The 14,791-nt window shown below is 38.9% G+C and overlaps 1 protein-coding gene across 3 annotated transcripts in view; it reads right to left on the reverse strand.

Annotated features, from left to right (window-relative positions):
* Positions 1–9,413, reverse strand: part of rab23 (RAB23, member RAS oncogene family) — a 25,223-nt gene extending 15,810 nt beyond the window's left edge. The window contains exons 1-2 of one of the 3 annotated variants that reach the window (XM_062995890.1): positions 9,086–9,413; positions 375–614 (exon numbers count right to left, since the gene is read on the reverse strand). In XM_062995890.1, coding sequence (XP_062851960.1) covers positions 375–529 — 155 coding nt within the window. In that variant the 5' untranslated portion in view covers positions 530–614; positions 9,086–9,413. Of the gene's footprint in view, positions 1–374; positions 615–6,202; positions 6,241–9,085 lie in introns of those variants that run through there. The other 2 variants (XM_062995889.1, XM_062995891.1) reach the window with 2 other exon arrangements.
* Between the last annotated feature and the right edge of the window lie 5,378 nt (positions 9,414–14,791).

Below are 14,791 nucleotides of genomic sequence, written 5' to 3' on the forward strand. Positions count from 1 at the left end.
TCATCTTTGAACCATGTTTTTTTTAACTATAATGATTAGGGACCCTGCCTTTCACGTATCATGTTTTAGTAAAACCTTCCTAACAATGTGACATATGTTTACTAGTTTTTGTGTCTTTTTGGTTATTTTTTATTTATGTTTATTAGTAATATAGTACGTTTTGTATGTTTGGTAATATAGTACGTCAAACTGACCCCATGGTACTGTCAACGTACCAGAGCAGGGTTAAATACCTGTAAGTACCAGGAGCTGATCCAGATAAATAGGAGGGTAGGACTGAAAACTCAAGCAACCAGTGATGTGCAAGCACCTGGAAAAAAAGCTCATCAACTGAGCACCATATGCATGAGCGAACAAAAAACAGAAGCACTTACATTATTTGCCTTTCCAGGAAGTCCACACCAATGGTCTTCTTGTAGTCCTTGGTGAAAATGCCCTTGCAGTATCTCTGGATCATACTGGACTTTCCCACAGCACCATTGCCCACAACCACCACTTTAATGGCCACTTCCATATCCTCTTCCAACATGGCTGCAACCTTGACTAGAAAACTTACAGGCTGGTTCTTCCCTTGATCTGGCTCACAGTTGGTTCACTTGGGTTGGCTCACTTTCCTGTGGGTCACAAATATGAGACGAGTCTGGTTTAAACATTCCCTTCAGTTTTTCCTTGCTCAGACAGTTTAAATCTGGATCCTTCAATCCCAGAAAGCCTGGCGATTATAATAATATGGTGTCATCATGACTAAAAAATTACAGAAACAGATGGAAAAAGTACATGCTGATCTAACAGGCTTTAGTTCTGGTTACTTATCTGCCCATTTTTCCAAGCTATCAGGCTAGAACATGGGTGTGGGCCATATAATGTCCTTTCCACAGTCGGTTCATGATACTCCACACAGCTTTGATGTCACACATTGGGGATGAGAAAAACATCATCCAGGAGTTTCACTTTCTTCACTAAGAAGAACCTTTTTTTGGCTGCTTCCATATTCAGGAGTCATCACAGTGAATCATTTTGGTCTGCAAACCTGATTTGATGCAACAGTGCTTATTTAATCCTGGTTTGGTACTGGCCCTAAAATGCACTAACAAGACATGAATCAGACTACACACACTCTGGATTTATTCCCACTATTGAAAACAGAATTAATGTTTTATTACTATTATTTGCATATAGTTAAATACAGACGGAAGATTCACATGAAGCTTCTCTGTTCCTGCTTTAGTTGCTTAATAAATGTATCAAATTTTAAGCATTTTGGCCAACTCACCCTTCTAAGGATTAGGGTTTGAATCATTTTTCTTTTAAACATTACTCAATTCATTTTCATCAATGAAATGGGTGGATGCGGGTCCGGGTGACATGGCACCAGTCCACCGTGGGCTTTAGCCAACCACCCCTCCCTCAAAGACAGTGGTGGGCAAACTACAGCCCGCGGGACACATACAGCCCATTAGGCTGTCTGATCCGGCCTGTTGAGCATTTACAAAATTGTCCTTTAGAGTAGGGCTTGCAAACTGAATCACTGAGTCAACGAGACAAAGACGACTCTTTTTAAACAAATTCTTCATTGGAATCGAATCAGGGAGCTGTGCTCTTATCTATAGTAAAGATTCATTCGTTTTGCTTACTCTATTTCATTACGGTGTCATGCTCAAACAACTTAATGAATTAGTTCATTTGTTAAAGAGATTCCGAGGTCAGGCCTTGATAAACAGCTGTGTAAACCAATCAGGGCTTCCGAATTCAGATTTTGGGAGGAATTTCAATCTCTCTCTTCATTGGCTGTTGGATAAGTAAGTGACAGCTTAGTGAACGAATTACCAGTTTCAGCTTTTTACCGGGAAAGCCGAGAGAATAAACTATCAAACGGATAAACGGTTTTCATTAGTTAGGTGGATAAAAACAGTTGGGTATGGATTTTATATATTCTGGAAATATTCTGGAAACATACAAGATGGGCGGCAAGAAGAAAAAAAAGTGGATTATATCCCTGATGGAACAACACACGGATCAGGTAAGCAGCGGTTATGATTTTCTGCTGCTGTGTGATTGATCTGGGTCGCGGTTCTACTGATTACCGTGCGCTTTCATTTTGCAATGATACCAAAGCATGTATAATATATAAATATAACATAAATATTGTCAATATGAATACAAATACAGCCTTGTAATAATACAAAATATAAACAGAATGTATCAGAAGTATTTTGTGTGTTTATCTTATAAACAATATAACCTAAAATACGGGCTGTGGCCTGCCATTGTACTTTAAGTTTACATTATATCGTATCGTATCGTATATTGCTACTTCTCAAAAGCATATCGAGAGTGGCCACCCAACCAGACGTCTGACAGCACTGCCGAGATTGAATCTGTGCTGGGCAGGCGTAACAGAGCATTGTGCAAACTGAGTGTATGGTATGGGGAAAGACAATGCAGAGAGTCCCTTCGGCAATTTATTTCTACCTTAAAAGAAAGCACAAAGCTCTTCTTCATCTTACTTCATACAGGCTATGTATGCAATTTTCTTCTATGACTGATTTACTGAAAGGTAAAATGACCCCGGTATGTTCATCCCTACACACAAAAAATGCACAGACCTTAATGAAAACTAGCACGACCAGGCCAGAGGGGATCATAAATCAGAGGTACTTTAATATCTCAGTTCCTCAGGTTGACATGTGAAGCTAATCACAGACCGAAAACAAGAGTAGGGAAGCAATGTGCTGTCTGTAGTTGCAGAATGAGTTTCTCTTGTGAGTGAATCAGCAGTGAATCAGACAAAGTGCAGTAAAGAAGAGTGAAGATAATAGTGATGATAATCATAAGTGATAGTGTTTTAAACGCACAGGATGTGTACTGGCTCGCTCCTGTGTGAATTAAAAACAACCCAGTAAATTGCTGTGTAAAGCAAATATTTGTAAAAGAATATCCTGCCAATCAGAAATAGATCCAGATGAACTACTGTAAAAAAGGGCCAAACCCAAAACTGCACAAGCCATGAGATAGTTTGGAATTTTGAAAACCCAGACATGCTACTTTGAGTTTTATATCACATATTCAATTTAATGTAATTGTTATCAGCAGCTTCATCCTAGTCAGGGTAATGGGCAGGTCTGGTCCCACCAGGAAACATTGGACACAAGACAGAAACAACCTAGACAGGGCACCAAAATCCATTCCGAGGTTTTAGTCAATCCTTCCACACTGTGTAGACTGTGTTCAAGCGGTGGTGGGCTAGCATAGCAGACTGCTACACCAAACGAGCCCCCTCACACATTTGAATCTTTTCATGAATTTCATGAACTAACAGTTTACTGCAACAAGAAGAAGTTCTTGCTCATTTTCCTGACCAATTAATTGTTGTTCTGATAACAGATTAAAATACTCCTCAAAACAATTACATAAAACATTCAATGTGACTTGAACTGGTGCTAAAATTCATAAACTATAAATAAAAAGTGCGTCCAGACAACCAGAAACAAAACAAACCCATGAGATAACAGGATACTAGAGAGACCTCACAGCCTGCATATTAGCTTACAATACAAAGGCCTCTTGACTCGCCTTGTAGAATCGTAACTAAATACACCAGGACTGCCTGATGAAACAACAATACCCACAGGACTGGCTCGCTTGCCAAAAGTACCTGACTAAACTCACACCAAAACTTCAGTCATTCACTAATACCATTCAAGGATTATTTCCAATTCCCACAAATTATGTGTCACTAAGGAGAGCTTGTACTATTGTAATTATGTTTACCAAGAGGTTTTAGCAGGGGAACTCTTTCCATTTCAGAGGTGCAGGAGGAAATGACACAGCCTATGTTTGTGTTGCTGATTAGTGTTCTACACAAATCATCTAGCATATAATACCCATAACTGCATAACAGCAATACAAGAAATAAAGGTTTTTAAAACATTTTACTTGACCAATAATCCATTGATGATCAGAGATTAATCAACAAGTCTACAATGGCAACTTACTACTACATTGGTGGTGTAAAATGTTCTACAACCCCAAATCAGAAAAAGTAAGACAGTATGAAAAATGCAAATCAAATAAGAATGCAGTGTTCCTTACATTTACTTTGACTTTTATTTGATTGCAGACAGTTTGAACCCAAGATATTTCATGTTTTGTCTGCTCAACTTCATTTCATTTATTAATAAACATCCATTCCTGCATTTCAGGCCTGCAACACATTGCTATCTTTATAATATATCTTTATATAATAATTTGCAGCTCATCAAATGGCTTTGTAATCACTGTTAAATCACTGTACAATCAAGTTAATCAGCTATGAGAATGGTCCTAATGGAGCAGAACAGGGTTTGTTTTAATGCCATGTTTAACACATATCTGTTTCATTGGTACCTTGTCTTTATATTGTGGGTCGAGCAGAACAGGGTAAAATGCTTTGGTCAAAGGTACAAAATCGGCTATATTATTATGGATTGAGTGGGATTATACAACCATTTGAAACACAGCTCAGCTCTCTGCAACACACGCTATCAAAGTCTCCAAAATGTTCACATGAGGATAATCCTCTCTGAATTATTCAACATGACGCAAGCCACCAAACAAAGTAATAGCCTGACTTTCATTTGAAAGCTAGACAATTAGTTTCTTATATTTGTTTGTTTGTTTTATTGTTTAACGACATGTTAACACATTGGTTACATTCATGGCAGGAACATTGAAGTTTTTTATTTATTTATTTATTTTTCCAAGACTTTTTCATAGTCTTTCTTGTTTCATTTTTGTTTTATTTATCTTCGTATGTGAGTCCTTTTATATTCGTGAATGGTTGACTGAGGGGTTTAACACCATGTCTACATGAAATTAATAATCGTGGCTGAGAGGTAATTCATTCGATTTTTGATGTCTGTTTTCAGATGTTTGTGATTCGTCCAGTATTTGCGAGAAATTTTATAACTTTGTTATAATGTTTAGAGTTAAAAACTTCAATTATATGATTTGGGATTACTAGTTGTTTCCTTATTGTACTGTATTTGTGACATTCAATAATGATGTGTTTTATTATTAGGATGGTATGACATATTTCACATGTTGGTGGGGGTCCTTCTCTCAATAGGTGTGAATGAGTCAATTTGGTGTGTCTGATCTAGTCCATACAGATTGCTCCATTCTGTTTGTTGCCGTAGGTTTGTGGTGTGTGTTGATATTGGGGTATATTTCATGAAGTTTTTTATTGTGTTGTGATTCCCATTCGATATTAATAGCTTATTTTTTGGTTGGAGGTTTACGTGCTAGCCTGTCGGCCTCTTCGTTTCCTCGGATGCCAATGTGCCCTGGGATCCAGCAACATTTTATTTCAAAGTTTTCTTTGGTCAGTCTTTGGGTTTGATCTAAAATTGTATTTATCGTTGGATGGTCTTGAGAGATAGTTTCCAGGGCTTGAAGACAAGATTTCCAATCTGTGTAGATTACTGACTTTTTTATTTGATTTTCCCTATAAGTTCAAGTGCCATGGATATTGCTTGAGCTTCTGCTGAGAAAACCGAGCTCTCTTTATGTAGTTTCTTATTAAAACATAAGTTCAAAATTAAGTGTCCATGCGGCAATTTACTGGCAGGGCTTTTGTTTGTCAGATGCATCTTAGTATGCCCAAGACAGCCTTGTCCTGTAAAATAGAAGACAGTATGATGTAATGCGCGTCTGTATGTTTTTGAAATCTGCTAAATCTACCTAAAACTATTTATACTCTTAACAGTTACATTTGTTTACTTTTAAATTGATATGTTGTATATAAGATAGACTTTTTTAGCTATGTTTGACTATTTTGGATAACAGCATCTAAACCAAATATGCTTTTCTTTTCCTTCACATGAATGAATGAAGCTCCATCTCTAATAGGCTGACACATGATTATGTCAAGGTGTTCAAACCTGAAACGGGTAATAGAGCATGATTCTCTCACATGGCAACAATGTTCATGGAAACACAGCCCAACCCCTGGAGCTGGACACGGTCCTGTTACTCAAGAGGCATGAGTGTAAAGTGTAAATCCAGTTAAGCTAAATGTTCCCAAATGGTTTTGGTGGATTAAGGGTATTAATTAAGAGTTGTTTACATTAACACGTCAATAAATGCAGAAATTAAATTGTGGTAAGCTTAACAGTATGCATGTAAACATATGTAATATGAAAATGATTTAGGTTAATTTCACCTTCAGTGGTAAGCTTCCAATAGGTCAATTAATTTCCTGACTTCAGTTTATACCTGGAGTGAACAGTAGAGTCAAAACCATCACAATAAGTCATTTTATATCACAGTAATCACCATTTAGGCCTTTGTTGTAGAAATTATGGCATTTGTTGTATGTATCCAATCTGGGTTTATATTCCTCACTTAAAACAGTTATACAGTTAAGCGTCTTTGAGTATCTTGAAAAGCGCTATATAAATAAAATGTATTATTATACCACAGATCTGTTGTCCCTTTCAATAAAACACCTACCATAGTATTTTTAATGAAATCACACTCCATAATAATTTTTAGTTAGGGTAGTACAGTAGTTAGGACAGTACAGTGTTTGCAGCATTAACGTGGATGTTGCATAGTACCAGTGTCTCGAGAGCCTGGGTATACAACTTGCCATAGCAGGTACTAAAGATGAATCAAAGAAAGGTTCTACTGTCATATTGGCAATGCTATTTTGTATTAGTTGTGCATGTCACGGTCATGGATATCATAAATATTGGTCTCATCAAAGTTACTCATAGAACACTATTATTATTTACATTTTCGGCATTTAGTAGACCAAATGATCCAAAGTGACTTACAGTACTGTGACAGTATATTGTCTAAGCAATTGATGGTTAAGGGCCTTGCTTAAGAGCCCAACAGTGGCAGCCTGGCAGTGGTTTACCTTTTGATTACTAGTCCAGCACCTTAATCACTAGCTACAACCTATCCATTATAGCCAGACAAATTGGTTGAAGTATCTCTCACAGGCATCTCTTATGAGTACCCACTTTACAGTGGTCCAGGGAGGGACAAGCGAGAAACCGACGACTGATTGTTGGATGGCCAAGACTCATTGATGGCAGAGGACATGGAGGATACACCGTCGGATACGGACCAACAGAAGAACTACGGTGGCTTAATTTGTAGATCATTTTAATGCTGGTAATGATGTGAATGTCACAATGCACAGTGTGTCAAACCCTTCTGTGAACATTCCTGTGTTGTCGCAGTCTTGTTAAAGTACCTGTGCTAGCTCTTGTCCAACAGTGAAAACACCTACAATGGACACACAAGCACACAATATTGTCTTCAAGATCATATGGACAGCTGTGTGCATCGTTTGCCCATGGAAAGATGGAGGTTGAGAGTTCGAATCCCAGCTCTGCCATGCAGTCACTGTTAGACCCTTTACCCTCTCAGCTCCAGGGGCGCCGTACAACGGCTGACCCTGAACTTTGACCCCAACTTCCAAACAAGCTGGGATATGCGAAAGAATTTTGAGGAACTGTACACGTGTATATGTATATATGACTAATAAAGACATTCTATTTTCAGTATAGAATGTACAGCATATTAGACGGGTGGTCCTGATCTTTTGGCTCATCAGTATACACTGATCAGCCATAACATTAAAACCACCTCCTTGTTTCTACACTCACTGTCCATTTTATCAGCTCCACTCACCATATAGAAGCACTTTGTAGTTCTACAATTACTGACTGTAGTCCATCTGTTTCTCTGCATACCTTTTTAGCCTGCTTTCACCCTGGTCTTCAACGGTCAGGACCCCCACAGGACCACCACAGAGCAGGTATTATTTAGGTTGGGGATCATTCTCAGCACTGCAGTGACACTAACATGGTGGTGGTGTGTTAGTGTGTGCTGTGCTGGTATGAGTGGATCAGACACTGCAGTGCTGCTGGAGTTTTTAAATACCGTGTCCACTCACTGTCCACTCTATTAGACACCCAGTTGGTCCACCTTGTATATTTTCAGCATTTAGCGGCACCTTTATCCAAAGCGACTTACAGTACAGTTACAGTATACAATCTGAGCAATTGAGGGTTAAGGGCCTTGCTCAGGGGCCCAACAGCAGCAACCTGGCAGTGGTGAGGCTTGAACCATCAACCTTTTGATTACTAGTCCAGTACCCTAACCACTAGGCTACGGCTTTCCACCTTGTAGATGTAAAGTCAGAGACGATCGCTCATCTATTGCTGTTTGAGTTGGTCATCTTCTAGACCTTAATCAGTGGTCACAGGACGTTGCGTACGGGGCGCTGTTGGCTGGATATTTTTGGTTGGTGGACTATTCTCAATCCAGCAGTGACAATAAGGTGTTTAAAAACCCCATCAGCGCTGCTGCGTCTTATCCACTAATACCAGCACAACACACCACCACCATGTCAGTGTCACTACAGTGCTGAGAATGACCCACCACCCAAATAATACCTACTCTGTAGTGGTCCTGGGAGAGTCCTGACCATTAAAGAACAGCATGAAAGGGGGCTAACAAAGCATGCAGAGAAACAGATGGACTACAGTTAGTAATTGTAGAACCACAAAGTGCTTGTATGTGGTAAGTGGAGCTGATAAAATGGACAGTGTGTGTAGAAACAAGGTGGTGGTTTTAATGTTATGGGTCACATTGTCCAGCCCTACTTCATACTGCAGAGTTATTGGACTGGTGTGAAGTTAAATCAGAGATCATGTGTTCTGGATAGGTATACGGGGGTGTGAACAGGTGCTAATGGGTGTGTGAAGTGCTCTGCAGCTGACAGGCCACCAAGCAACACGTAACCAAGGAAGCCTGTGTGAACTACAACATCGGGTGGATAGGTGAATGGAAGTATATCAAATAATACATTCGGTAAAACACTGAGTAGAACATTCGAGAAGGGTGGGCTAAACAACTGTAAGGAAAATATGAGGGTTGGTGTGTAAATGGAAGCTACATAAACAGCATTATTAACGTCAGCGCCAGACGCCACACTAATAAATAACATTAAAACCGTCTCTCTGTGTTGATTAAAGTCATTACTTATGTTTATTTCAGGTTAAAGAGTAACAATACTGTAACTTACCTGCATTAAGTGTAGCGCTTTTCTGCGGCTACATACTCCAGTTCGATGAGAAGCGCGTCCACTGCACTGAGAATAGCGGTAGCGCTAATGTTACCGTTAGACTGAAAGCGGCGTTCATGAGAAGCAGCGGGAATCTCTGTAATTAAAGCATCTATACTGGAAATGACAGCGTTTAACTGTCACGCCTCACAGTCAAATTCAAACGCTCACAATCAGGTCCTCATCACCAACCGAAGCGCTTTTTCCACCCGTATTCCAGGTTACACCCTCGAGCGGTCAAGACACAGGAATGTCCAATCGCTGATGCGATTCTATGATCCAGTAGCCAATCCTTGCAAAAGAAGGGCGGGGTTTACGCTAAACAGGTGGTAGGAGGAGAGACGCCTTCTGATACTGGATGCTTTCCGCGCACGATCTGCAATGCGCATGTGCATCACTCGCTTGAGGAGTAACGGGGGGGTGGCGCTGTTGTACTGAGCTCGTTGTACGTACGTACACATTATGACCACCTCTTTGTTTCTACACTCACTGTCCATTTTATCAGCTCCATTTACCATATAGGAGCACTTCGTAGTTCTACAATTACTGACTGTAGTCCATCTGTTTCTCTACATACCTTTTTAGTCTGCTTTCACCCTGTTCAATGGTCAGGACCCCCACAGAGTAGGTATTATTTGGGTGGTGGATCATTCTCAGCACTGCAGTGACACTGACATGGTGGTGGTGTGTTAGTGTGTGTTGTGCTGGTATGAGTGGATCAGACACAGCAGCGCTGATGGAATTTTTAAACACCTCACCGTCACTGCTGGACTGAGAATAGTCCACCAACCAAAAATATCCAGCCAACAGCACCCCGTGGGCAGCGTCCTGTCCACTGATGAAGGTCTAGAAGATGATCAACTCAAACAGCAGCAATAGATGAGCGATCATCTCTGACTTTACATCTACAAGGTGGACCTAGGTAGGAGTGTCTAATAGAGTGGACACAGTATTTAAAAACTCCAGCAGCACTGCTGTATCTGATCTACTCATACCAGCACAACACACACTAACACACCACCACCATGTCATTGTCACTGCAGTGTTGAGAATGATCCAACACCTAAATAATACCTGTTCTGTGGTGGTCCTGATCATTGAAGAACAGGGTGAAAGAGGGCTAACAAACTATGTAGAGAAACAGATGGACTACAGTCAGTAATTGTAGAACTACTAAGTGTTTCTATGTGGTAAGTGGAGCTGATGAAATAGACAGTGAGTGTAGATGTTATGGCTGATCTGTGTATTCATATGCTACAAATACAATTATCAGGCAGATGCACTTCGGGTTTACAAAGGTATACAACTACTAAATGTTGCCCATCTTTTGCTCTGTACACTTTAGACCCCATTTATCAACTGAATGGAACTCCCACTCATCAAATATTTGGGGGCAGGATCATTCCCAGCACCGTGATGACACATGGTAATGACAAGGTTGTATGTGTGTGTGGTGTTCTGGTATAAATGCAGCAGGTTCAGCATTGTTGTTGGGACTTTTAAATACAGTTTAATCTTACTGGCCTCTTTATTAGTAACCCTGTTGGTACTGGTTGTAGATGTATGTGGATAGAATGCCTTTATTTGTGATATATACATATACAGGTATACAGTACAATGAAATTCCTTGCTCAAGGGCCCAACAGTGGCTGCATGGCAGAGCTGGGATTTAAACTCTTTAACTCTTTCAATTGATAGCCCAAAGCTCTGCCCACTAGGCTACCACTGTCCCAGTTAGAGACTCCCAGTCCCAGTTAGTGTTTATTATTGGGCCCTTTTTGCACAATTTTGGTTCTCACATCCTCTGACAGTTCTATTTTTCTTCATAATCAGCATAATACGAGGGTTCTTCAAAAAGTTTCTGCACTTTTTAAACTTTATTTAATAAGAATTTAAGAAAACAAATGACATCACTTTTCTACATTGTCACCTTCTGAGGCATTTTTCCCAGCGTTGTACCATTTTAATGCCATCAGCAAAAAAGCTTTTGGTTGAGCGCGTAGCCACTGATGCAGCGCTGCTTTCACATCATCATCACATGAAAATCTTCTTCCTCTTAAAACTTCTTTGAGCCATCCAAAAAGGTGGAAATCAGGTGGCGCTAAATCCAGACTATAACCTCTTTCAGTCTCTCAGACACGACCAATTACTACTCCTTCGCCCTCACCGTTTCCAATGAAAATATATAAGTGCGGAAACTTTTTAAAGATCAGTCGAACATACAGACACAAATTTTGAGTGACTTACCTCTATTTAAACTGGTTGCAGGTGTGATTTCTATATTGCCAGCACCTGGGACTGGTCACAGGTTTTTTTTTTTTTGTTTGTTTTTTAAACAGCACGATAGTACACAAGTGTTCATTTCAGGTATGAGTTGTATATTTGATTATGATGCATTTTTCATTTTGTACATGATAAACCTTTCAAAGAAGCTTGTAAACAAAGCAGCAGACCCTAGAAGCACTTTCAGAGAACCACTGGTTTAATCGAGCAATAAAAAAAAAAAAGACATACAAAACAAAATCAAGTCCATACATAAGGTGCAACAACGGAAAAAAGTGCTAAATACTAAATCAGTGAGAAATGATGTGACTACTTTTAAATCTATTAACAAACAAGGAATACTACACATGTAAGAAATACAATGCACAGGATGAGCAATTATCAATAAATGTTTAAGGTTTAGATAAGACAAATACACAGTACATAAAAGGTACCTGGTATATTTTATAACCAGTGAAATCGTGGCATTTTATGTTACATTTAACAGTTTAACTACAAGCTAAGTCTGGCTTAATAACTGTACATTAATGCTTTATATATTGACCACAAGTTAGCTAAATATTAAAGGCAAAAAATCGAAGCAATTACAGGAATTTTTGTCCAGTGATCTTTAAGCAGCTTTAGACAAAATCCTGGTGCAATTTGAATCATTGGATTGATTTGACTTAAGTGTCAGTGGCTTAAGCTATCCGGCTATTAAAAACAAAATGTTTATGCTGCCGTTTGGATGGCTGAAATCTTAATATTAAAAAAAAAGTGTCATTATTTTTATTCACTTTTAAACATGTTAAGAAAATGCAAAACTTAAAATTTCCTAAACATTTGTATTTACAATTTCTAATTTGCACCAGTATCTTTTCCTCACAAATTATATCTAGCTGCTACCTGCTTTTCAACAATTACTGATTAAACCACATTCATAGCACCTTTGGGCTAAATAAATATTTTTATAGTGGCATTTGTAAAAGATAACCCCACATTTTTACCAAACTAAACAAGAACTCTGTGCTGTTCAGGAATCAAGTAGGAGTCATTGTGCCAATTTACCATTAACAGGTTTTTAGAAGTAACATAAGAACCCCATGTGGACACACTGAAAACTTGCAAAGCAAGAATAGAACTCGGAACTTCAGTAACCATGTGGCACCCATATTAACAGATGAGCCATTATTTTAATGAGAGACCAGTATTGTGTACGGAGAGTTCTGGACTAATCTCCATTATTGTCAATTCTTTGCAATTATGTCTGTGTAGGCACCCATCAGTCTAGTAGCAGAGCTGGGATTCGAACTCGAGATCTCAGCAGTAGTGGGATAGTATGTGTTTGACAGCTTTGCCACTCCAGCACCAAAAAATGAAGATTTTTTTCACTTTGATAAGGGAAACTATAAACCCCTTTGAACTGCCTTGTGCTACCACTGCCCTATATTAAAACTATCCCTAAGCCCTGTGTAAAACAATTGGTCCACTTGCTGCATCATCACAGTGCACATCACAAAACAAGTACAAGATTTAAAAACAAGTACACTAAACAATGTACTCAAATTGTCTGCCATTAAACTGGTGTATTTAGGATCAGCACACTGACTAACTTACACATCATTATCAAATAATGACAAATGCTCAAAACAAACTATAAAACTTAACTACTTATGTGCCTTATATAGATGATGATAATGATAACGGCTTCTATGCACCATCTATAAGCAGATGGTAAAAAGAAGTTTGGGATCATGATTCACAAATGAAAAACAACAATATGGATGTCCATGCTTAATTTCTGAGGTGATTGTTTACTTTATCCATCAGTAAGTCCATTTCTTGCTGTATGGTTGGAGGCACATTTACACTGTGTAAGCCTTACTGCAATTATGCTGTTTCTTATAGTGATTGTTTACAGCCATTTATTGAAACAGACAACTCCACAATGTGCACACTGTTCAACAGACAGTTAAGAGTTTCAGAATGTTCTGGCTCAGCCTGGCTTTAGCAGAACCCTTTTTCACCTATGCACTCGGCACAGGTGCCTCTCTATCTGCCAATCAGGGTTACACCCACCCACATGGTCCGGTCATCCCGCCCTAGCAGAACCGTGTCTGCTGCAGGAACTGCCAATTTTAGTTTAATGCAGGAAAAATGCTTGTGAATTGACTGAAAATGCTAGTGTGATTATAAGATACACACTAGCATGTATGATTTTAAAACAAATGTTCAGTTTATAAATAAACCAATTGGGGGTTTTTTAGCGTGTCCAATTGCCCGATTGCTTCATGCTTCCTCTCCACCAATGCAGATCCCTGCTCTGATTAAAAAGAACGAAGCTAACCCACGCCCCCTCCGACACGTGGGCAGCATGCCGTATGCATTTTATCACCTGCACTTTGACGAGTGCAGTGCAGCTCAGCGTTGTGTACGAAGAGACACCCTGAGTGCACTCTTTTCTCATCTCTGTGCAGGCGCCATCAATCAGCCAGCAGAGGTCGTAATTGCACCAGTCATGGGAAAGAGACCCCATCCGGCTTAGTCCCGCCCATATCTGAACAAAAGGCCAATCGTTGTTCAGGCCGCTCAGCCTTAGCCGGTAGGCAGAGCTGAGATTCGATACGATGTATTCGAGATCCCAGCTCTGGTTCCAGCGTGTGTTTTTACCGCTGCGCCACCTGAGAAGCATAATTAAAATCAATTGTTAATGTAATCAATTGGTTGCCAACATTTCTACTAACAATTATTTGATTCGTTGTTGCTGGCCTGTACATGATTTTTTAAAAAGATTTAGTGGACTTTCTTTTGACATAAATAATGTTTGTTTTTACAAAATTAGTAACAATGTGTAATTTTTTACTCTTTACACTTTAAATCCTTTTTTTTAACAAGGTAAGCAAAGTGTCAAATGGATTTAAAATTGGATTACATCTGCATTATTTTCTTTGTGTGTATAATTGTTGGAAGATACAACCCATGCTGTAAACAATGCTGCATTTACAACATTCTGAATATTGAATAATACTGAATATTATTTTTTTTATTTACTATTGAACAATATTTAGCTTGAGTATTTGAGTATTGAATAAATGAGATCATTTGCTGACTTGAGACTCTTATTTATAATTTGAAATTCTGACCTGAATTCTGAAGATCATGAAAAGGCTTATTTTGCACGACAACCGTTTTCTCACAACTTATGTTATATGGAAGAGAAAATATTTTAGTAAATGCACTTTAAGTTTGCGCTAAACATGCATATCAATAGTCCTCCCCATATGTTTTTTCTACTAACTGAACAATCAACACAGCAATAAATGCAGGCCTCTTGCATAAAAAGTATTATTGTAGCAAATGTTGTATTTAAACAAGTGCTAAACCTTATAATACTTCAGCTTAACC

Source organism: Trichomycterus rosablanca, chromosome 5 (assembly GCF_030014385.1).
Source record: "Trichomycterus rosablanca isolate fTriRos1 chromosome 5, fTriRos1.hap1, whole genome shotgun sequence".
In the NCBI taxonomy this organism is placed as follows: domain Eukaryota; kingdom Metazoa; phylum Chordata; class Actinopteri; order Siluriformes; family Trichomycteridae; genus Trichomycterus; species Trichomycterus rosablanca.